This window comes from Delphinapterus leucas, chromosome 7 (assembly GCF_059928025.1).
Source record: "Delphinapterus leucas isolate spDelLeu-1000000601 "Yukka" chromosome 7, BTC_Dleu_Yukka2, whole genome shotgun sequence".
NCBI classification, from domain to species: Eukaryota; Metazoa; Chordata; class Mammalia; order Artiodactyla; family Monodontidae; genus Delphinapterus; species Delphinapterus leucas.
Genome location: NC_143135.1, coordinates 9,345,617 through 9,369,855, shown reverse-complemented (window position 1 = coordinate 9,369,855; position 24,239 = coordinate 9,345,617). Strand labels below are relative to the sequence as shown.

The following is a 24,239-nucleotide window of genomic DNA, read 5'->3' as shown; positions in this document are numbered from 1 at the left end:
GCTGCAGTTGGGCTTCCCTGGTGGTGCAGTGGTTGAGAGTCCGCCTGCCGATGCAGGGGACACGGGTTCATGCCCCGGTCCGGGAAGATCCCACGTGCCGCGGAGCAGCTGGGCCCGTGAGCCATGGCCGCTGAGCCTGCGTGTCCAGAGCCTGTGCTCCACAACGGGAGAGGCCACAACAGTGAAAGGCCCGCGTACCACAAAAAAAAAAAAAAAAAAAAAGTAGCTGCAGTGAACACAGCTTGAATATGACACACACATTCTACTACCCGGAGAAGAGATAGGAAGATGCTTCTAGAGTGACTTTTGTGTACAATAGTCCAGTGTTGAGAGAACTTTCGTAGCTTAATAGCTGTCTAGGGGAAATTTCATAAATAGCGATTGCCGGATGTGGGGCTGTGTTAGTCAGAGCGGTCAGAAAGTCAGTGAGATAACTTTGGTTGCTGATGTCTTCTGGCCCGCATCTCTGTGGTCTCGGAGAAAAGGCAGGACTTAGAAAAGGACTGAGTTCTCTCTGCACAATGCCCGCTGCTTATTTCCTCTAATTCAAAGCTTCAGGCCCCGTGAGTTTTTGCCGCTATTCTACATAACAGAATAATATATCCTTTGGTTCATGTCACTAATCTAGTATCTTGCAGTTGTTTTACTGGGTAGAAGTGCAAACTTCTATTTGAAGGTCACTATGGTAACAGTAATCTAGGGCAGCTCCGGGGGAATACAATCAATCATCTAGGGGGTTCAGAGCCTTTCAGGCTCTGGGGCAGGGAGGAGGAAAATTGTCACAAAAAATTAGGTCACTTGTGGTTGAAGGAATTTAGAGCTGAGATCCTGAGACTCAGAGGAGGGGTTTTCAGACCCTTCAGTGCACCCCAGGCACAGAACCAGACCGATTACGGAGGTTATCTTTCTGTTCTTTACCAAAAGTTACGGGGAGACACAATTAAAAGGAAGAGAATAACTAGCAAGTCTGCGAAACATCTCGGGCAGAGGAAGGACTTCAGTGCGTGCAGCGGTGCTTTTCAATTTTCAGTTACAAAACCGCGTTACATCCCTTCTTGCATGTCGCCATCAACACCACCCCTCCGCCTCGTGAGGAGGAGGAGGAGTTCCCCGCATCCCACGAGGAAGCTCGCGTGCACAGAAGGCCAGCATAGGCCCTGTCCTAGGAGCCGGGCAGCGAGAGTCGGATCCGCAGTGGCGAAGCCGGTAGAGGGGTTGCGCCGCGGTGGTGCGTTGGGGCTTTACGGTAATTCTCCGCGGCGCGCTGCCCCGCCCTCGTGCGCAGGCGCGGAGCCGTTGCTGGCAGAGAGGTTGCGGGCACAGCGGTTTCCAGAGTGGCTTCGACCGGAGAGACTGGACTGTGCAGGTTCCGAGGCCGACCGGGAGGCTCGGCCAAGCCCGAAGCCCCGGCGTCCGCCTCCTGCGGTATCCTCGGTAAGTCGACGGTCCTGAGGGAGTCGCCACCCGAGACCCCGAAAGGCACACTCCCCGGTGCCGGGGACTGGAGGCGGGAGGGCACTGGCGAGATCCAGCCCTCACTCAGGCCGCCCCTGGGCCCGCGGTGGGGGTGGGAGCCGGGAACAAGTCCCAGGGAAACCGAGGCCCGACGTGGGGCCGGGGAGGAAGGCTGGAGCTGCGACCCCAGATGCCATCCCGGCCGGGGGCTCAGCACGGGACAGGAACCGGGGTTCCCCAGGGAAACGGAAGCCCGATGTCAGTGGGCGAGGAGGGGGCGCGGGCTCTGGGGTGCAGAGCATCCCACCGGCCCCGCGAAGTCAGCAGGTGCCCCGGGCCGGGGGCGGGCGCTCTGGGCTTTACTTGCAAAGTTCAAACCCAGCCGCCTCTGTCCTCCTTACTCCCTGGGTCTCAGGAATTTGCCTGAGGCTGTAAACTCTGAGGGCTTTCCCCTCCCTGCGTAGAAACTGGACTTCGTCCCCAACGGGAGACTTAAGCCCCGTGCGGTTTTCTTGGACCCGCTCGAAAGGGCGCTTTCGTCTTCCTGATCCCTAGAATCCGTCGCCATGAACCCCGCCGTCGTCGTGGTCCACGGTGGCGGAGCCAGCAATATCTCCAAGGACCGCAAGGAGCGGGTGCGCCAGGGCATCGTCAAAGCCGCCACCGTGGGTTACAACATCCTCAAGGAGGGAGGGAGCGCAGTTGACGCTGTGGAAGGAGCCGTGACCGTCCTGGAAGATGATCCCGAGTTCAACGCAGGTAAATTTGCACTGCAGCTGGTAACTGATGCCAAACCGGGTTAAGCTTCTACCCCCAGATAAATAGAACCTCTCTAAAGTGTCAATGAATCTCTTCAGCTTTATGGTAAAATCTAATATGCTGAAAAGATTTAGTTTTTCTCTCTTTACCTGTTGACCAAGTTGCTCTAAAGAATTTTAAAATTCATTATTCCCCCTTTTTTCTTTAATCTGCTTTCTAGAATTCACATACCAAGAGGCTTTTTTTGGTTTTCTGTGTTTTTTTTGTGGTATGCGGGCCTCTCACTGTTGTGGCCTCTCCCGTTGCGGAGCACAGGCTCCGGACGCGCAGGCTCATTGGCCTTGGCTCACGGGCCCAGCCGCTCCGCGGCATGTGGGATCTTCCCGGACCTGGGCACAGACCCGCGTCCCCTGCATCGGCAGGCGGACTCTCAACCACTGTGCCACCAGGGAAGCCCCAAGAGGCTTTTTTTTATTACATCTTTTTGTGAGGGAAAAGGGTAGACTACTGTTGGGTGGCAACCTTGGGAGCTTCAGGGTGTAATTTGAATCGGTCCCCCATACAGGGAGGGCAGGGAGAGACCACAGGAAAAGGCAGATCTCTCCAGGTTGGTAGGTGGCAGGTTTAATAAGCATGGGAACTTACACACGAGGCTTGCCTTGCAGGATAATTAGACCTCTGTCCATGCCCACCAGAATCTTAAAAGTTTATATAGTGGCCTTATCTGGGCTCAGTCACATATACCATCCAGATGGTCTCAACACCACATCTCAAGGCTGTGTCCTGGGCAGCTTCTGGTGCAAGAAGACAAGCGGAGAGCGCACTCCAAGGAAAGAGGAAGGGGTGAGGGGACTCCGATTGCCCCAGCGCTCCACCCCTCGCGACCCGGCTCTTACCGTCTCACACACTTTCTCTTCCACAGTGTGCCCTGAGCGGGCAATAACGGGTGGCTCATTTGGCGGCTGTCTGGCTGCATTGGAGGCAGATGCCACAGCATCAGGCACATACAGAAGAAAACACGGGTTAAGACAATAATTCCCCAGACCACGGATACCTTTCTCCACTGAGAGCCTCATGATTCAGACCATTGTTACTAAGTCCCCTAGGCTGGGAGCCAGATCACTCAAGAGCGTTCACTTGTGTCCTATGATTTAATAAAGGCAACACATTAACAGACTCATCGGGTATGAGCACACAACATCCTGTTTGGATAATGGCCTAGGTGCCTCTTTGCAAGGCAGTAATAATGGCCAAGGTCTTTCTGTTTTGGAGGAGAGCTTGTCTCATTAGAGACATTTCAGTGTGCTGGAAGAACAGGCTTTGTTGGCTGTCATTCAAGGCTTGGTGAGTGCATTTAGTAGGAGGCTCTGTGTGTGCGGTCATGTGCTGCAGGCCAATGGAGGGCTCAAAGACAGCAGCCAAAAGATCATTCCAGTGGGAAACAGAACATGCCCACCTGGCCTTGAGGAGAGGGAGGTCAGCAGCCTTAGGAATTTGACCTGGTTTTATATACCGTACATGTTAGCCAGGGGAGGTAGTGCTGTCAGGCTTGAGGAGGTGGACTGGTGGCAGGTACATGAGACCAGAACCCTCACCTTCTCCTCTTTTCCAGTGGTGTGCATTCCATTCCAGGTATAATGCATTTCAACAGGCCCAGCTTGTGGCAGGACAACAGGAACCCAGTGGAGATGGAGTAGTTCCCCCTCACCCATCCTGGTAGAGTGTCCCAGTGCAAATTCCAGTAGATAATCTCCTTTCCCAGGTGTGATGCAGTTTGGTAGCACATAGCACGTAGCACGTTGATCCATGGTGAAAGTCAGGGCAACGGCTGTTTCCTGACATACCTTTTTGGTATCAGTGCTTCCGTAGGGGTCCCCAGTCTGGGACATGGGGCAACAGCCCTACTCGTTGATCATTCAGATGTGTGAAAGCCTTGGACAGTACTTTAGTACACCCAGCCACAGTGGCTTTATCTGTTAGTAATTTAAGGTACTGCTTTAATATTCCATTTTTCCTTTCTCTCAGCCCTGCTGCTTGTGGGTTATAGAGGAGATGGAACCTGCATTCAGTGCCATGTTCTTTTGCCCAGTCTTGCATATCACAATCCACAGTCTTTGAAATGTGACCCCAGTCACTATCTATTTGATGAGGGTACCCCTACACGGTACTTAGCTTCTCTAATCCCCTAACAGTGGCGGCCTGGTTTGCATGGGGACAGGGGAAAGCTTGGGTTAAGCCGGATGTGGAGACCACACAAACCAGGGAACGTTAGAGCCCTGTCTCAGAGGGAGGAGGCCAGTATAGTCGGTTTGCCAATCCCTTACCAGTTAGGAGCTCTGGTGGGTGGCCTCAGACTCCTTTGGCAGTTGCCATGGTCATTGTTTAGAACACACAGGACATGCTGTGATTGCATTAACCCAGTCACTGTGTTTCAAGGGCAACGCGACATCTTGGGCAATATGCCATCCCACCCGAGCTCTGTGGTGGCCACTCTTTCCATGCATCCAATCCGCTGAATCTACTGAAGGGTCAGTTGCTAGGGATTGAACCCAAGCTAGGGCATCAGCTCCCTGATTGCCAGGGGGTGTCAGTGCCTTATGAGCCAGGACATGGATGACAGTGAGGATTGCCTCAGGCTCTTGCAGGCAAACCCAAATGTCACCTCCACACATCCTGACCCCACAAAGGCCCGCTCGTTAATCATCCACCCTTCAGCTTCCTGTTGTCAGAGCCATAGGGTTAATCTCTTTAGAACAGCCCAGCTGTCAGTGCAAGGGGTTAACGGCCAGGGACCAGGAGTAGTAACCAGCCAAAGGGCTCTGAGTTCAGCCCGCTGACCGCTGCAGTTCATCCCTCCTGAGAGGCTCCACCTGGAGCTCTGTGTATACCACTGTTAGGAGCTGTTGCTCTCGGGGAAGTACGTGGGGTTCCTGCCCCCTTCCAGAGCTGAGACCAAATCCCAGGAGCACTCTCCCCTTCTGTTTTCTCTGCCACAGCGCCTGCCCTATACCTACCAGGGTCACAGACACATCTAACTCAAATGGTAGCCCTGCTTGGGAGACGCCCAGAGCTGTAATGTGCTTCACTAGTGCTCTGATCCCCAGTCCCACACATGCCCTTTCTTTACTACGTGCCATAAACTGTACCCATTTTAAGTTTTGGAAAATGTACATACCTGTGTAACCACACTGCAACCAAGACGTTAAAATTTCCACCACCCGGGGGCTCCCCTGGTGGCGCAGTGGTTGAGAGGCCGCCTGCCGATGCAGGGGACGCGGGTTCGTGCCCCGGGCCGGGAAGATCCCACATGTCGCGGAGCGGCTGGGCCCGTGAGCCATGGCCGCTGAGCCTGCGCGTCCGGAGCCTGTGCTCCGCCACGGGAGAGGCCACAACAGCGAGAGGCCCACGTACTGCAAAAAATAAATAAATAAAAATAAATAAAAAAATAAATTTCCATCACCCCCAAACATTCCTTCCTGCCACTTTGCAGTTAATCCCCCCTCCCAGCCCCAGCACCAGGCATCCACTGATCTGTTTTTGTCATAAATTTGCATTCTCTAGAATTTCATATAAATGCAGTCACAAAGAGTGTATTCTTTTGTGTTTGGCTTCTTTCACTCAAATCAGTCCGTTTGTAGAGTAATAATCATCATAGCTACCACGAGTGTCTACTATGTACCAAACAGTGGTCTAAGAAACTTGCATGATTAACTCATTTAATCTGCCCCATAGTCCTATGAGTTAGGTGTAATTATTATTACGCTCATTTCTCAGATGAGAAAACTAAGGCACAAAAAGTTTAAGTAACGTGCTGGAAGACACTCATTTCCTTTTTATTTTGAAGTAGAAAACCTAAGATCTAGGGATTAAGACGCTTCTAGGGAATTACACCACCTACCTGACATCTGTCAGAGAAAAGAATTTCGGGAAATCTTAACCAGTTAGTCAGCAGGTATTTAGTAATTGTTCTGTCCCCTTGCCTCTGTTCTGTGCTCTTCAACACTTACACAAAATGTGGCTTCATTACTTAGGCATCATCGATTAAATCCTTGGCAGTTGGTGATTGATTCAATCTCCAACTCCAGAAATCAGGGGGTGGGACTAAAAGTTCCAGCCCTTTAATCCTGGTTGGTTCCGGTGGCAACCAGCCCCCCCCCCCACCTTTAGGGGGTTTTCAAAAGTTACCTCCTTAACATAAATTTGGTTTTGGTTGAAAACTGCTTGTTATGAGTAACAGGACGCCCAGGTCACCTGTATGGATCTGAAGTGGTTTCAGGAACTGAGGGCAAAAGACCAAATATTATAACAAAAGATGCTCCCATTGTTCTAATCCCTTAAGAAATTCCAAAGGGTTTGGCAGCTGTGAACCGTACCTGGATGAAGACCAAAATATGTAATTATGATAAATCAAAGTATCACACCTCCTTTGTCAAAGATCAGTTTATATATTTATGTGGATCTGTTTTGGACTTTCTATTCTGTTCCATTGATCTATTTGTCAAATTCTTTCACCAACACCACACTGTCTTGCTTACTGTAACTTTTAGTAATGTCAGCTGCAAATAGAGGCTATTTTATTTCTTCTTTTCCAAACTTTATGCCTCTTCTTTCTTTTCTAACATTGGCTGGGCCATCGAATATTATGTTGAATAGGGGTGGTTAGAGCAGAAATTCTTGCATTTTTCCCAGTCTTAGGGGGAAGGCACTGTCTTTCACCGTTAAGTATGATGTTGGTGGTAGGGTTTTATAGGTGCCCTTTACCAGGTTGAGAAGTTCCCTTATTCTTCGTTTTTTGAGATTTTTAATCACCTGTGCATGTTGAGTTTTATCAAATCCTTTTGCTGCATCTATTGAGATGACCATGTGGTTTTTCTTTTGTCTTTTGATATGGTGAATATTGATTGATTGATTTTTGAATTTTGAACCAGGTTTTCTTCTCTGGGATTAACACCACTTTGTTGTGACATGTTATTTTTTACATATGTGAATGCTGGGTTTGATTCGATGGTGTTTTCTTGAGGATTTTGCGTCAATGTTCATGAGAGATACGGGTCTATAGTTTTATTTTCTCATAACATCTGTCTGGTTTTGTAATGAAGGTGATGCTGGCTTCATATGATGAATTGGCAAGTGTTCCCTCTTCTGTTTTTCTCGAAGTTTGTATAAGGTTGCTATTATTTCTTTGTAAATATTTGGTAGATTGGTTTTTTTGTTTGTTTTGATGGAAAGTTTTTAAGAAATGAAATTCTGTAATAGGCATGGCACTATTCAGGTTATCTATTTCTTCTTTGAGTGAGTTTTGTCAGTTGTCCTTCAAGAAATGTTTCTATTTGGTTTAAGTTGCTGAATTTGCAACATTTCTGTGTTATGCTTTTGATGTCTCTATGGTCTGTAGAGAGGTCCCCTCTTTCATTCCTGATTTTTGTAACGTGTCTTTTTTTTCTTTGTCAGTCTAGAGTTTATCAAGTTTATTGTTCTTTTCAGAGAACTAGTTTTAGTTTCGGGGGGTGGATTTGGTGAATTTTTCTGTTTTTTTCTTTTCTTATTTATTTGTTTGTTTGCGGCTGCGTTGGGTCTTTGTTGCTGCATGGGCTTTCTCTAGTTGCAGCAAGCAGGGGCTACTCTTTGTTGCAGTACGCAGGCTTTTCGTTGCGGTGGCTTCTCTTGTTGCAGAGCATGGGCTCTAGGCACTTGGGCTTCAGTAGTTGCAGCACATGGGCTCAGTAGTTGTGGCTCGCAGGCTCTAGAGCACAGGCTCAGTAGCTGTGGTACACGGGCTTAGTTGCTCTGCGGTATGTGGGATCTTCCCGGACCAGGGATCGAACCCACGTCCTCTGCATTGGCAGGCAGATTCTTAACCACTGTGCCACCAGGGAAGTCCCTTTTTCTGTTTTTTCTTTTGTTCTTTTTCTGTTCTGAATTTTATTGACTTATCTTTATTGTTTCCTTTATTCATTCAGCTTGCTTTGGAAATAATTTACTGTTCTTTTCCTGTTAGATCATTAATTTGAGACTATTCTTTTCTAATACAAGCATTTAATGTTTAAAATTTTACTCTAGCACTGCTTTGATTTTTACATGTTTTTACAGGTTGCCTTAATTTTCATTCTGTTCAAAATGTGTTCTCATTTTCCTTGTGACTTCCTCACTGAATCATGGGTTAGTTAGAAGTGTGATGCTTAATTTCCAAATATTTGTGGATTTTCTAAATACCTCTCTGTTAATGATTTTTAGTTTAATTCTGTTATGATCAGAGGACATACTTTGTGTGATTTGTATTCTTTTAAACTTCGTAAGGTTTGGTTTTTGGCTCAGAATGTGTTCTACCTTGGCCATTTGCACTTAAAAAGACTATGTACTCTGCTCTTGTTGGATGGAAAGATCTATAAATCTCAATAAGCTCAAGTTCATTGGTAATGTTCATACCTTCTGTATCTTGATTGTCCATTTCTGATTAATGAGAGAGGAGTATTGAAGTCTTTAATTGTAACTGGATTCGTCTATCTCTCCTTTGGGTTCTGTCAGTGTTTGCTTCATGTATTTCGAAACTGTTGTTTACAATATAGATTGTTGTCTTCTGGTGAACTGACCCCTATATCATTACTTAATGTCCTTATTATTATTTAATGTTCCTTATTGTGAAGTATACTTTGCCTCCAGTTTTCATTTGATTCATTTTGGCATGGTATAATTTGTCCATTTTTACTTTTAACCTATTTGCATCTTTATATTTAAAGTGGATTTTTTTTAATTGGCAGCATGTAATTGTGTCCTATCTTTTTGTGCAATTTGACAATCTCTGCTTTTTTTAAGATTTATTTTTTTTTTATTTATTTATTTTGTTATTTATTTTTGGCTGCATCGGGTCTTAGTTGCGGCACTCAGGATCTTCACTGAGGCATGCAGGATCTTTCGTTGCAGCGTGTGGGCTCGTCGTCGTGGTGTGCAGGCTTCTCTCTAGTTGTGGCTTGTGGGTTTTCTCTTCTCAGGGATCTTAGTTCCCTGACCAGGGATCGAACCGTGTCCCCTGCATTGTAAGGCAGATTCTTTACCACTGGACCACCAGGGAAGTCCTGACAATCTCTGCTTTTTATTGGGGTGTTTAGACCATTTACATTTAATGTGATCATTAATATGGTTAGGCATAACTTTGTCATCTTGCTGTTTGTTTTCTATTTGTCCAGTCTATTCATTGTTCCCTGTTTCCTCTTTTTCTGCTTTTTTCTGCCTTCTTTTGGAACAATTGAATGTTCATAATTCCATGTTATCTCCTTTGTTGGCCTAGTAGCTCGACTTCTTTTTTTAAAGGTTGTTTTAGGGTTTATAGTATATACCTCTCACTTGTCACAGTCTACCTTAAGTAATATCACGCTTCATGCATAATATAAGAACCTTTTACAGCATACACCTGTTTCCCCTTTCCTAGCCTTTGTACTACTGTCGTCATATGTTTTACTTATGTGTATAAGTTGCCTAATGCATTGTTATTATTTTTCCTTTAAACAGTTATATTTTAAAGATATTGTAAAAATAAAGGGAAAAGGTATTTCTGTTTATCCACATATTAGCCATATCCAGTGTTCATTCTTTGGGGGAATCCTGATTGCTCTTTGCTATCATTTTCCTTCTGCCTGAAAGACTTCCTTTAACATTTCTTATATTGCACATCTGCTATTGATGACTTTTTTTTAACTTTTGTTATGTCTATAAACGTCTTTGTTTTGGGTTTTTGAAAGATGCTTTCACTGGGTGTAGAATTCCAACTTGACAGGTTTTTTTTCTTTGAGGGCTTCAAAGATCTTGCTCCTCTGTCTTCCGGTTTGCATTGTTTCTGACAAGAAGTATGCTATCGTTTTTCTTTTTTCCTCTGTACCTAATGTGTCTTTCTCTGGCTGCTTTTAAGATTTTCTCTTTCTCATTAGCACTAAGCTGTTTGATCATGATGTGCCTGAGTGTAGCTTTGTTCATGTTTCTTTTCCTTGGAGTTTGCTGTGCTTTTCGGATCTGTGAATTTATAGTATTCACCAAATTTGAAAATTCATCATTTCCTTAAATATTTTTTTTGTACCTCTATCTCACCTCTCCTTTTGGGGACTCCAATTACACATATACTGGCTGCTTGAAACTGTCCCTGAGCTCAGTGATAAACTCTGTTCAATTTTTTTTTCAGTCTTTTTGTTTGCTGTGTCTTCAAGTTCATTCATCTTTTGTGCAGTGTCTACTTTGGTGTTAATCCTATCCGGTGTATTTTTCATTTCAGACTTCTTTTTTCGTTTCTAGAAGTTCTCTCTGGGTCCTTATCATATTTTCTTCCATGTTCTGTTACATATGACAGGCGTTTTAACATTTTTGTCTAATAATTCTATCATTTATGTCATTTCTGAGTCTGTTGCTATTAATTGATTTTTTTGTTGTTGTTCCTCCTCATTATGGGTCATATTTTCCTGTTTCTTCGTGAGCCTGATAATTTCTTATTAGATACCAAACGCTTGTTAGTTGCTGGATATTTTTATACTCCTTTAAATATTCTTGAGTTTTCTTCTTATCCCTTTGTTCTTATCCCTCTGAGGAAACTGAGTCACATAGAGTTTAAGAATAGCTAGGGGGCTTCCCTGGTGGCGCAGTGGTTGAGAGTCCACCTGCCGATGCAGGAGACACGGGTTCGTGCCCCGATCCGGGAAGATCCCACATGCCGTGGAGCGGCTGGGCCTGTGAGCCATGGCCGCTGAGCCTGCGCGTCCGGAGCCTGTGCTCCGCAATGGGAGAGGCCGTAACAGTGAGAGGCCCGCGTACCGCAAAAAAAAGAAAAAAAAAAACAATAGCTAGGCTTACAAGTATTATCTAGGCAGAGAAAGTTGGAGAAAAGTTGCTAGTGGTAAAGAGAACAGAGTAATGAGAGCTAATGGTACATTCAGGGAAACCTAATATTTCAGTAAAATGTTGCCAAGGAGAAGAGATGAAGCTGGAAAAGTAAGTCAGAGGCCAGATCAGGAAGGGCTTCATACCGTTTATTGTGTAGGTCATGGGGTATCAAGTCAGATCTGTGTTTTTAAAAACGTTCCTTTGACAATGGAGTAGAGGATGAATTAAAGTTGGCAGCTTAGGGGAAACTCTGAAGCCATTTCTAAATTCTTAATTCTTGCTTTTCGGCTTCTTTTTGATTTTAGGTTGTGGATCTGTCTTGAACGAAAATGGTGAAGTTGAAATGGATGCAAGTATCATGAATGGGAAAGACCTGTCTGCAGGAGCGGTGTCTGCAGTCCGCTGTGTCGCAAATCCCATTAAAGTTGCGCGCCTTGTTATGGAAAAGGTATGTGGGACTAAAGCACCGTTTTCCTAAGGAATTGTCACTGCTGCACTTCAGTGACTAAAAGGGCTCTGACTTGTAGGGAAATACTTGAGATCACTGTTCTCCTGAAATTGAAAGAACAAAAACAATGTTATTTAAGTGTCTCAAGGAAACCAAGATTCTGACTCTGTTGATGTAATTTGACTCATGATCACTTAACCAGTGATTACATTTCACATTATCTTCATGTTATCTTCCTGTATTTTCTTCAGCCTGCTTTCAACACATGTAACACAACACATACACACTGAACAGACCAACTGTTTAAATAGCATGTATGGGGGAATTCCCTGGCGATCCAGTGGTTAGGACTCCACGCTTCCACTGCAGGGGGCCCAGGTTTGATCCCTGGTTGGGAAACTAAGATCCTGCAAGCTGTGTGGTGCAGCAAATAAATATATACCTACATACATAGATATGTAGATAAATAAATAGCATGTACGAAATAAAAATGGATTAAATTCTCTAAATTTAAGATCCTATGTAAGTTGAATTCCTAGTAATATTCCATCATCTGGGTTTTTCTGAAAATACAAAAACTCGGAGAGCTCGGCTTTTCTCATCATTCAGAAAAGCAAGCCAGTGGAATTTGCATTTTTGAGGCTTTGTACCCAGAGAGAATAATGATTTCCACACAGTAGGAACCGTTGAAAAGATTTGAACTTTTTCACGAAACTAACTATTTTCCCATTTCTTTTTGGCTCAAGACACCCCACTGCTTTCTGACTGACCAGGGCGCAGCAAAATTTGCAGCAGCCAGTGGGATTCCAACAATTCCTGGAGAACAGCTGGTTACAGAAAGAAACAAAAAGCGTCTAGAGAACGAAAAGCTTCAGAAATCAGACTACCAAAAGTAAGTATCATCTGTGGCTCACATTTTTGCGAGTTATTCAGATGTGAAAGTGGGACTCATGTCTGCTTATCCACGTTTCTTAAATAAGTCAAATATCACTTGGTCGTTTCAGTTTTTGTACAAAATAGTTCAACACTAAGTAATGGAAAAACTGCTCTTTTGACTCTGAAATTTAACCTCCCTTATTACTCCTATGAATAGTAACTCAAATTCAGCTAAGAGTTCCTTCTCCAACATGATTTAATAGATGAATGCCGTGTGTAAAGGTATTAATTACCTGCATACTTCGTGATCAGTTTGTTATCTTCGGTACACTGCACAGGTTCTCTGTGATGTAGACCACCCTATGAACTTCCTTAGGCGCCCTTTCACAGGGCAGAGAAATCAGTACAGCCCTTATAAGTGAATTCATCATGTGTTCTGAATTATGGTTTTCTGTGTTACCAATTCAAAAATACCAAATAAAAGGACCTTAATTTAAAGCAAAATTTGAAAAATAAAATTTGAATGTGGCCTGGAGGTTTATAATGGAATATAATCTATTAACTCCACATACCCTTTTAGATTTGTAATGTTTAACCAGAGGTATACTTTCGTATCACTTAGGGAGCTTTTTCAAAATCTACATGTCTGAGCCCCTTCCCTACAGAATCTAATTTAGGGACGTCCCACGTGGTCCAGCGGTTAAGACTCCAGGCTTCCACTGCAGGGGGCGTGGGTTCGATCCCTGGTTGAGGAACGAAGATCCCGCATGACGCATGGCATGGCCAAAAAAAAAAATCTAATTGAGTAGAGCTGAGGTGGAGAGTCCAGGCAAGTCCATTAGAAAAAAGTTCCCCAGGTAATTCTAGTGTGTCCCCAGGTTAGGAATCTGTTTTACAAGATTGGCCATATGTTGGTAGCTGTTGATGATCTTTACGGAGTGTGCTGTTGTGTCTATAGGCTAAAGTCACAGGAATGGGGTTGCTTTATCAGTGGTTCATGTACATTTTAATAGATGTTGCCACATTGCTTTCCAAAAATTCTGCAACAACACACATCTCCACCAGCCAGTACTGCTCTTCGATATAAGCAAGAGGGGCTCCTGCCCTGGGCCCTGCACTTTAGATGACCCTCATATCACAGTTACACAAAACAGTTGGCTTATTGCAGATCCATGGGGCATCTCTGTCACTCAGCAGTGACACAGCATTACCCATAGCCCTCATCATCCACTCTTGTGACAAATATCATTCAGCCCCCAGGGAAGTGCTTCTCTGCATCTCTTGCTCTATGTCTTGGAAGTAAAGACCACCTGAGTCAAAAGGTTTGTGGAATATGCCACTGCTGACATCAGAAATAGACCCTGTTTTGGAGTGTGGGGAAGACTTGAACAGCAGAAGGACTTAGGTAAGAGAAAAAGACAATAATTTGTCAAACAAATTCTTGCATAACGAAGTGTTGTTTCCCAGTAGTGCACAGTGTCCTTTTTCTTTCTGCATGTTTCAGTTTGTGGTTCTAGAGTTATTCATGAATTAGTACGATATCTGCAAGACTTGCACATGAGGGCTGATTCCTGTTACTCTTAAATTTGTAGATATGTAGGTCTAGACCAGCACTGTCCAATAGAAATCTGAGAGCCATATATGTAATTCAACATTTTCTAGTAGCCACATTAAAAAAAAAGTAAAAAGAAATGAGTGAAATTAATAATATATTTAACCCAGTATACCCCAAATATTATCATTTCAACATGTAATCAATGTAAGAATTTATTTATGAGATACTTTACATCTTTTCATGCTAGATCTTCCAAATCTGCCGTGTATTTTACACTGACCGCACGTCTCACTGTAGACTGCCTGCATTTCCAGTGCTCAGCCACATGCAGACAGTGGCTGCTGCATTGGACATCACAGGTATAGACAGAACCTGCATGAGGAACCAATTTTTTATGCTGGCAACTAAATGGACACTGAATATTAGACTTATGAATGGTTTTATTCTTATAAAAATACTTAAGGTTGAGTGAAATTTTTTTAAATGTTGAAATTTTTAAGTAATTTTTATTTAAAATGTTATATTCATTAATTATAGTTGATGTTTAGACTTTAATATTAATAATTTTGTAAATTTTAGGAAAAAACTAACTTTTGAAATTATAACTGCAAATTACTTTTATTCTTTTTGGGGGGATTTGCCCTTAACTTTGATGAAAATATATTCTAATTTTGTACACTCTCAGTATAGTTACATTTCACTTTCTAATTCCTAGATTACTGAAAATGTGTACAAGTCAAGATTTTGATAGAAAAAGAATACTAAAGTGGAATTCACAAAAGAAAAAAAAGCTAAAAGGAAGAAAAGAAGTAAAAGATCTTCAAAGAAACAGTCTGCTTTAAAAGTAAGCACTCTTAGACTTCCCTGGTGGCTCAGTGGTAAAGAATCCACCTGCCAACGCAGGGGACACAGGTTCAATCCCTGGTGCGGGAAGATCCCACATGCCGCGGAGCAACTAAGCCCATGTGCCACAACTACTGAGCCTGAGCTCTAGAGCCCGCGAGCCACACCTGCCGAACCCGCACGCCACAACTACCAAAGCCCATGCGCCTAGAGCCTGTGCTCCAGACCGAGAGAAGCCACCACAATGAGAAGCCTGCGCACCGAAATGAAGAGAAGCCCTGCTCGCTGCAACTAAGAAAGCCCACGAGCAACAACAAAGACCCAGTGCAGCCAAAAAATAAATAAATGAATAAAAATTAGAGAAAAAAAAAAGTAAGCAGTCTTCTTCCAGGATGACCCACATAAAAGTCACAAAGAGAACATTACAGATTCTTTGTTCAATGAAGATTTAATTACTTATCAAAACAATGAAAATTAGTAGGAATAGTATTCTCACCAAATCCACAACTTGAACAATTCAGATGAAATCCCGACAACTTCATGTTCTTTACTAAAGGAAGATTTAATTGCTAATCATGAAGCAATTTTGTGTAACCATACACCAAAAAAAGGACACGTGCAATTGTTAGAAGCGCTGGGAAAAGGCTGAATAAACAATCAACAGTTGATAACCAGAAAAGACACAGATAGAAAACGTAGATGTAATGTTCTTGAAAGAATAATAATATTTGGACAAGTGTAATGGTACTTTTCATGACCCCATCAACACAATGTTTACGGAAAACAATGGGAAATTTCTAGGGTTAATAAAAATTATTTCAAGTTTTGATAAAATGCCAAAACGTAATTAGGAAAAAAACCTAATGATAAGTATCTAGGAGAGAGAATTCAAATAGGTTAGTTTAATGGGTAATAAAGCAAGACGTGCAATCATAATGAAGTTTAAAAAACTCAGTTCAGCTAGAGTGTACCATGATCAGAAACCATGTTGAAAAACTAACATTTAAAAGGGAAGCCCGTGATAATGGAGCTAACATGGTAGGTAAATAAAAGGTATGTAAGCACGAACTTTGGCCAAGAGTCCAGAAGTATCCTGTGTGACACGGCCAGCTCACCGTGAGTTTGTTTCTAGGAGACATGCCCTCAGCTGCGCCAATACTGATGATGCTGTGAGACAGTAGAGGGTCCACTGCAAGATACTCTAGATGTGGCCGAAGGTGGAACAGCTTAATTAGACTCACATCTGACCTTATCATAGACCTCAGAGAGACGTGGGGGGAATTCCAACTAAATGCTGCTGAAGTAATGAAATCGAATTTAGATAAGAAGAGTTCAGCAAAAATCGCAGAAGTTCCTTAAAGAACAAATCACGGACTTTGACAGAAAGTGACGTTAATTTTGAATTTGCACTATTTACAGTTACTTAGTCTGAACTATTCCTCTCCATTGATAAGCTTAACAGAAGCTTTAAAAAAAAATCTAAGTTTGGCTATTAACATTTTTTAAAGGATTAAAAATGTTTTTTTTTAATTTAGAGAAACAAAGCCAAAAGTGCATGGGAAATACGCAAGAAAAGTGACATCTGCAGAAAATATAAGGAAATTGAAACAAAGGAAACAAAAAGATTTGCCTGACTTGAAGGACAAGAGTCATGTACAGATGATCCTGAAACCAGTTTCTTTAGAGGCTGTTTTTCTGTTCATTATAAATTGAAGTATAAGTATCATTTGTAGAGAGATTTGAACAAAATCGAGCAACGTACTGCTATCTTCCATTTTCTTTGTAATATACCAGCAATGAAATTTGAAAGAAGAATTTAAGATACTCTGCATTGATTTAAACACTGCTTAAGAGATGACAAAAATGACTATAGTAAGTGATTGTGATTTAAATGATCAAATTAAAATATTTAGTAAAATCTTCTGTGATAACAGTTTATCAAACGTAACCCCGTGTAACATTTGAGTGTGGTAATGTAAAAATCAAGATTCATTTCCAAATCTAAGTATTGCTTTAAGAGTTTTATATATAGTTCCAATGTTACTGCCTCAGCAGAGTGAAGCTTCTCCAAGTTAAAATTAATTAAAAACTTCCTAAGAACTACATCGCTCAAGAAAAGTTGTGTTGGGCTTCCCTGGTGGCGCAGTGGTTGAGAGTCCGCCTGCCGATGCAGGGGACACGGGTTCGTGCCCCGGTCCGGGAGGATCCCACATGCCACGGAGCGGCTGGGCCCGTGGGCCATGGCCACTGAGCCTGCGCATCCGGAGCCTGTGCTCCGCAACGGGAGAGGCCGCAACAGTGAGAGGCCCGCGTACCGCAAAAAAAAAAAAGAAAAGAAAAGAAAAGTTGTGTTATTTGTCACATTGCCAGTAGAATGCATGTTACATGGAAATGTTGATCATAAGAACGTGATCAATGCCCCTTGAGATGAAGGCAATGAAAATTAATTTTATGGAATAAATACATAATAATTTATGATTGTATATGTGTCTGTGTGTGGTTTGTTCCCCACTCATCCAGCCATCACCAGCTGATCAACAAAGGATACAAATGTGCATGTTAATAAATTGTCATCATTGGTAGTTTGTCAGCTTCCAGTCAAATGAAAACCATAGCTTTACAGTATTTCTCAAGATACATTTATCACGGTAAGAGGATAGAACATCTTTATTATTTCTAAATATTGCATGTGTGTGGGCCTCCATTTGCCTTTGTATTTTTGCCTCAACCCCTTCCTTGTATGTGTTGGGGGGCTGCCACCAGCAGTGACAGGGTACCTCTTGCCTTATGTGGCGGGAGGGGCTCGCGTCACTGCCGTTGCTCCTCCCTGACAACCACCAGCTTGGATACTTTGCATTTGTTTATGGGTCATTCTTTTCCGGGAATTTGCCTATATTTGTCCTGTGATCATTTTTTCTCTTTAGTTGTTTTGTCCTCTTCTTATCAATCTTAAGACTGTCTTCTCTGCTAAAAACAAAATTCCCAAATCTGTTGTTTTTATTTGCTTTTACTTTGCTTATGGTATTTTTGTCATTTGAACGTTTTTTGTGATCAGTAGTACTCTCCCTCTCCTTGTGTAGTTTGTAAGACCAGAGACTTAGGAGCCATCCCCGCCCTGAGACATACAGCTGCCTAGATTTCCTTGAAGAATTTTCTGTTTTATACTTAGGTCCTTAGCTATCTGGGTTGGCTTTTGTGAGTGATAGGAGATAGGGTTCCCGTTTCCTTCTAATAGGATACCAGCTTTCCCTTTCTAGTCCTTTGAATGCCAGGCTACATCTCTAGCTACAATTTAGCCTCTCCATGTGATTGCCCAACAGATACCTCAAGCTTTTGTCCAAAACTAAACTTGTTTCCCTACCCAACCCCACTCCACACACACCACAAAGCAAAAAACGTCTTCCCAGTCTTCCACCTTTCAATAAGTGTTTCTTGCATCCTTTCAGTTTCTGCCTTAGATTTCTCTCTCTCACATCCGGTCCACCTGCAAATTCTGTCAGCTCTGCCTTCAAAATGTCCCAGGTCCAGCCTCCTTCCCACCCTCTCCTCTGGAAACACCCCGACACAAACCACTGCCTCTCAAGCCTCTTAAGGGGTCTCTGTTTCCTCTCTCATCTCCCTCAGTCCACACACAATGGCCGGAACGGTTTCCCTAAGATGACTCTCTGTAGAAGTATAGCACACATTCCGGGTGCATAGATCCTATCTGGAGCCCTGGATGCGCTTTCACGGGGTGGACACACATGTAATCGGCACACAGCCCGACACACACACCCCCCTCCGTCACTGCCCTCCCCGCAAGGAAACCGCCTGCCCGGCTTCCAGCACCGTGGGCTAGTGGTGCCTGTTTTGGAACTTTATCTGAGTGGGACTGTGCAGTACGTGCTTTTCTGGGTGCCTCTCCTTACGTTTCTGAGATCTGTCTGTCGTGTGTAGCAGAGTCCGCCTTCACTGAAGCATAGTGTATCACAAGTCATTTACTTGGGTAGATGTTTGTGTCATTTGCAGTTCGCTGTTATTACAAGTAGTGGTGCTGTGAACATTCTGTACACCTTCGTGGTGAACTTACCTCCACGTTTCTGTTGGACAGAAATGTGGGCATAAAATGGCTGAGTCGGCTTTAGGAGACCCCGTGGGTGGCCTCCCAAAGTGGCCTTGCCAGTCCACATGCCCAGCAGCAGCGGGTGAGGGTCGTGGTCCCCGCACCCCTGTGCCCATCCTCGATACCGTGTCTGTTTCATGTTAGCCGTGCCGGTGATGGGCGTGGTGGTAAGAATGGTTATTTTTTAAACTCAACTCATCTCGTGACACTTCTCGGTTCAAGCTCTCCAGCGTCTTCCCACCTCACTCAGACTAAACGCCCTTCCAATGGCCTGTAAGTAGGATGACCATGTGATTCAGTATTCAAACTGGAACTTCGTTTTGAGAGTGAAAGGGGCTCTATTAGTTAAGCCGGGACAACAGGCATAAGTCAGGACGGTCCTGGGAAACCAGGATGTATAGTCACCCCACTTGTCAAAGCCTCATGGTCTGCCTGCTGGCCGTCCCTCTGACCCTGCTGCACACTCTCCCTGGCTTTATTCTCTCCAACCACAGTGGCCTCCTTGAAGTTCCTTGAACTTGGCAAGCATGTCCTGCTTCAGGAATGTTCTTCCCCAGCAATCAGCATGGCTTACCCTCAGTCCTTCAGAGAGGCCCTTAGAAAGCAGCACCTCTCCACCATCACGTGTCCCACGTGCTGCTATAGGCTATAGTTTATTGCTGTTCAGTAAAGCCTGACATTCTTTATTGCTCTGTCACCCTGTGCCCCAAATGCAAGCTCCGTGGGAGAAGGTACTTTGTCCATTTAGTTCTCTGCTGTGTCCCAGCATTTAGAACAGTGCCTGAGATACAGTTCACTGTAGAACCGGGGTGGTGGGTATACGGCTGTTAGCGTACAATTGCTTCAACTTTTTTTACTTGCAAATTTATAATAAAATGTTAGAGAAAAAGTCAACTTATTTCATCTTCATAGCAAGCCCCATGAAACGGGCAAAGGGGTGTGCGGACAGGCAGCAGCAGCGTCACCCGGGTGGTTGTCAGAAGTACACGATGTTGGGTCCCGTCCTGTACCTGCCAACTCGGGGTCTCTGGATGGAGGTGCTGAGGATCCAAGGGATGCTGATGCACACGGAAGTCTGAGATGCACTCAGTTATTTGTATCCCCATTTTATAGATGGGAAAAATGAGGCACGATCAAACTTAACTCAATCACCCAGCTAGAAAATGGTGGTGCTGGGATTGGATGGACCCTTAGAGCTGAGGGCTAAAGGTATGTCCAGCAGTCTAACGGACATGTAGAATGTAATGCGAACAGGCTTTCTTTGCCGTTTCCGTGAGTGGGGAATGCTGGAATCAAAGCGTGTCCCATGTGCCATTAATATAGAAATGTATTAAGCTACCCTGTCACCTGTGGGAGTGTCTCTCATCTTCAGCCACTCTTTGTTGGTTTTTTGGCAGAAACTTGGGGACCGTGGGTGCCGTTGCCGTGGACTGCCGAGGAAATGTGGCTTATGCGACCTCGACGGGGGGCATCGTCAACAAGATGCTGGGCCGCGTCGGGGACACGCCGTGTATAGGTGGGATGGACGGATGATCACTGCCCCTGCCCTCCCCCGTCCTCTCGTCCTCTTTCTCTGGTCTTCGCCTCACCCCCACACCCACTTCTTTCTTCCTTCCTTTCCTCCTCCTCCTGGTGGCAGCTTTAGAATTTCTGGGAGTGGCGGTGGGTCGGAGGGGGTCGCCCAGGGCACGTGCAGAAGGTGGCGTGTCCAGCAGGCACCTGTTTCCTAGATGCTGTGTTTTTGGGGAGGGCGTGGAGGACTCGGGAGGGAGGTGGAGCTGGGGTACTGAAGCCGCCGCAGCACCCCCGGTGCCTCTGTCTTCTCTCTGATCCGTTTCAGGAGCTGCAGACTATTCCCAAAGGGTTAAGTACACGAAACCTTTTCCCAGGCATGGGCTCCAATGAGCAAACTAAGAAAGCTGAGAATTTAAGTTTGCAGTTGTTAGATCTGAGTGGCATGAGGGTGACACACCACCGCTACGAGATACTGCACCTGCACGTCAAAGTGTTCTTCGCGTTAACCTCGGAGCACATTGGCTTAATTCCCGGTGGTGGGGGGAGGGGAGGGGTGTATATGTCTTACCCTGTGCGCTGGGTGGATGTGCTGGGGGCAGAGGAGGGGCTGCCCTGGTGTCGCTGCCCTGGGAAGGCTAGGCCTGCCTCCCCGACATGCCCTCCATCCCCATCTCAGGGTCTTATTCACACGGCGCTCACCAGTGCACCTTGGCCTTTAATATTTATGTAGCGTTAGACTCGTAATACGTGTTTGAATTTCTTGACGGTTGCCGCTCAGTTAGAAACAATTCCCTTCCTTGAGCAGGATCTGGAGGTTATGCTGACAATGATATTGGAGCCGTTTCAACAACAGGGCACGGAGAGAGCATCCTGAAGGTGAATCTGGCCAGACTCACCCTCTTCCACATGGAACAGGGTACGTGGAACAAGGCCGTGCCGTCTGACTGTGAGGGGATAGGAGCTGTTTATAAATCGACGGAGAGGGTTGGGAAACCCTTTCTTGTTTGCTGCAGACGTTGCTTTCAGGTTAACGCCCCTTCTGTTAGGGTCAGGAAAGAACATTTGGAATACTGGTTGCCTTCTGCCTCCTGGGGGCGGTAGAGAGACTCTGAGCCTGCGTGTGGGAGAAAAGGCAGCTTCATCCAGCACAGGGAGGGCCTTGTAGGGTGAGAGTCCTTGTTTGAGACGTTGAAGTAGAAATCACTTACTAGGAATCTTCGTTAAGACGCTTTGGTTTTTCATACTGTAAATAATTTTCCCATCAGATTCCTTTCAGTAACTTGTGTTGTTTCTCAACCTCTCATTGTTTTCAGGAAAGACGTTAGAAGAGGCCGCTGACGCGTCGTTGGGTTATATGAAGTCAAAGGTCAAAGGTGTAGGTGGCGTCATCTTGGTCAACAAAGCAGGAGACTGGGCGGTGAAGTGGACCTCCACATCCATGCCCTGGGGGGCCGCAAAGGACGGCAAGCTGTACTCTGGAATTGATCTTGGTGACACCAGCATCACTGACCTGCCCTAAGTCCCCGGAAGCTGTATTCTAGAAGCTAAGACTTAGCTTAATCAATTAGATCTAGAAATGGAAAATTCTGCAGTCTGTCACTCGTTTTGTTGCCTTGATCAGTGTTTGGTTGGGGACAGATTCCGAAGTGATGTGCGACATGCCCATGTTAGGATCAAATAAGACTAGTGAAGATGACAAACTCGCTGAGCCTTCCTCGTGAATACTCCCCATCATCTGAGGTTAGAAAGAAGAAACAGCATGATCTTAACAGGACAGAAACAGCCTCAGTGCAGGGAGTGCCTTTTGGAATTGGGGGACCCACTGCAGTGACAGAGGCTGTAGGCGCGAGGGTGCGGGGGGCCCGGAGGAGAGCAGCGCTCTGGGGCAGGACCCAGTGCTGGGATGAGGTGGGGGGACAGTGAAGGGGAGACAGGGCAGCAGAGCTAACGGATTGGTGAGTGATGCACGTGAACATTGCAGAGCTCGTTCTGAGCCAGAAGAACATTAGGTAAAAGAATCTCTGAGAGAGAAACTGATTTTTTTTTTTTTTTGCGGTACGCGGGCCTCTCACCGTCGTGGCCCCTCCCCTTGCGGAGCACAGGCTCCGGACGCGCAGGCTCAGCGGCCATGGCTCACGGGCCCAGCCGCTCCGCGACATGTGGGATCTTCCCGGACCGGGGCACGAACCCGTGTCCCCTGCATCGCGCAGGCGGACTCTCAACCACTGCGCCACCAGGGAAGCCCCGAGAAACTGATTTTTTTAAGAAAGTGCAGATCTTCTCTGACTTACTAACATAGGCGTGTTTCCAGATGCTTTAAAAGGACCCTCTGGTAACCCCTGGCTCTAATCTGCTGATGAAGGGTCGTCATGGAGACTCTGGAGGCCCTCCAAGTCTGAGGGTTTTCTCAGGCTCACACACGAGCCTGCTCACCTCGTGTTTCCCCCCAGCCATCCTCCACCTCCCAGACCCCCGGGTCCCCATGATGAGCGATGGGGGTCGTGACCTCTCCGCCTCTGCTACGACAGGGAAGGGCCAGTCAGTGTCGAGATGACCCTGACTTAATGGCGTCCATGACTGTCCAGTGCTGTGGGTTCCCCCAGCTGAACCAAGTGTCCACTGTGGTCAGCACAGTGAAGAAAGGCATTTCCTTGGTGGAGAGTATTCCTACTAACCTCTTTACACTGGAAATGGTATTTTTGCTGTGACATATCTGCTCAATTTTTTAGTCTGTCAGGGCTTACCTTCTCTCTGGAAAGAAATTGCTTCACTTTAAATTCCATGTGCCACTAATAAAATGTATTTTGAAAGAATAACAGCGTGGTTAGGAGTCACTGTTGACAAAGACCAGAATGTACAGTAACTCCCTTGGTCTGTCAGTTCAGACAGGTAAACTCGTTAAAGAGAGCTTTCAGCATAAGTGTGGTGTGTGGATGTGATAAGACTGCCTGCCTCATGGAGAATACTCGAGAGTTTTCAGAGGAATTGAGTTTTTTCGGGATGGGTTAAGGAAGAAGCCAAACCACCATTGCAGGAATCAGCACGGCTTATGGATCCAGCTTCTCGCGCTGGCCGTCCATTGCACGAGACAGTCACGCAGTCCGGGCCCCTGTCCCCTGACCTTCCCCGTGCCCGTGTCAGCTGCCCTGAGCCCGAGAGAGGGAGAGAGAGGTGGCGCTTGGAGGCAGAATGGATCCTGCTTCTCCCCACGACCTGGGTGACCCGGGGCAGGTTAACTTCTGAGAATTTTGTCATCTATAGAATAGGTCACTATGAAGATTAAATGAAAACAAAGGACAGCTGCTCAGTGTTTATCTCCAGATCCTCTGGACAAATAGAGGACATGTGGCCAGGCCCAGGAGGGAGTCCATGTGGTTCCATCCTTGAACGCCTCAGATGCAGCAATCGTCCTTTAGAAATAAGTACTTTGTTAGCAGGTGTATTCGTTTGCTAGGGCTGCACATGCGGTGGCTCACACGACAGACGTTCCAGAGGCGGGAAGCCCCAGGTGCAGGTGTCAGCAGGGTAGCTTCTCCTGAGGTCGCTCTCTCTGGCTTGCGCGCAGCCTGTTCTTTATACGAGTCTGTGGCCAAATCTCCTCCTCTTCTAAGGACACCAGCCACATGGGATCAGGGCCACCTAATGGTCTCATTTTCACCTCTTCAAAGGCCCTGTCACCAAATACCTGGGGCTTAGGGCTTCAACATAGGGATTCTGAGGGGAGTGGAGAAGGGAGAAGGGAGGAGAGGGGAGCAGAGGCTGGTTTTGCGCTTCTCGTTTCTGTTCACGAGGGAAGTGGATCTAGCCACCAGGGGCCGCTGGGG

General features: G+C 45.5%; 1 protein-coding gene across 2 annotated transcripts; it reads left to right on the top strand.

Moving 5' to 3' along the window:
* The first annotated feature begins 438 nt into the window (after positions 1–438).
* ASRGL1 (asparaginase and isoaspartyl peptidase 1) lies at positions 439–23,553 on the top strand. 2 transcript variants are annotated; one of them, XM_022591776.3, is made up of 7 exons: positions 461–1,434; positions 2,011–2,214; positions 11,382–11,524; positions 12,271–12,416; positions 20,298–20,416; positions 21,221–21,331; positions 21,729–23,548. In XM_022591776.3, exons 2-7 carry the CDS (start codon positions 2,022–2,024, stop codon positions 21,932–21,934), a joined length of 918 nt encoding a protein of 305 aa, XP_022447484.1. In that variant the 5' UTR covers positions 461–1,434; positions 2,011–2,021; the 3' UTR covers positions 21,935–23,548. The 2 variants fall into 2 exon arrangements, with proteins under 2 accessions (XP_022447485.1, XP_022447484.1); XM_022591777.3 differs by lacking the exon at positions 21,221–21,331 and having other exon boundaries at positions 439–1,434; positions 21,729–23,553.
* The last annotated feature ends 686 nt before the right edge of the window (positions 23,554–24,239 follow it).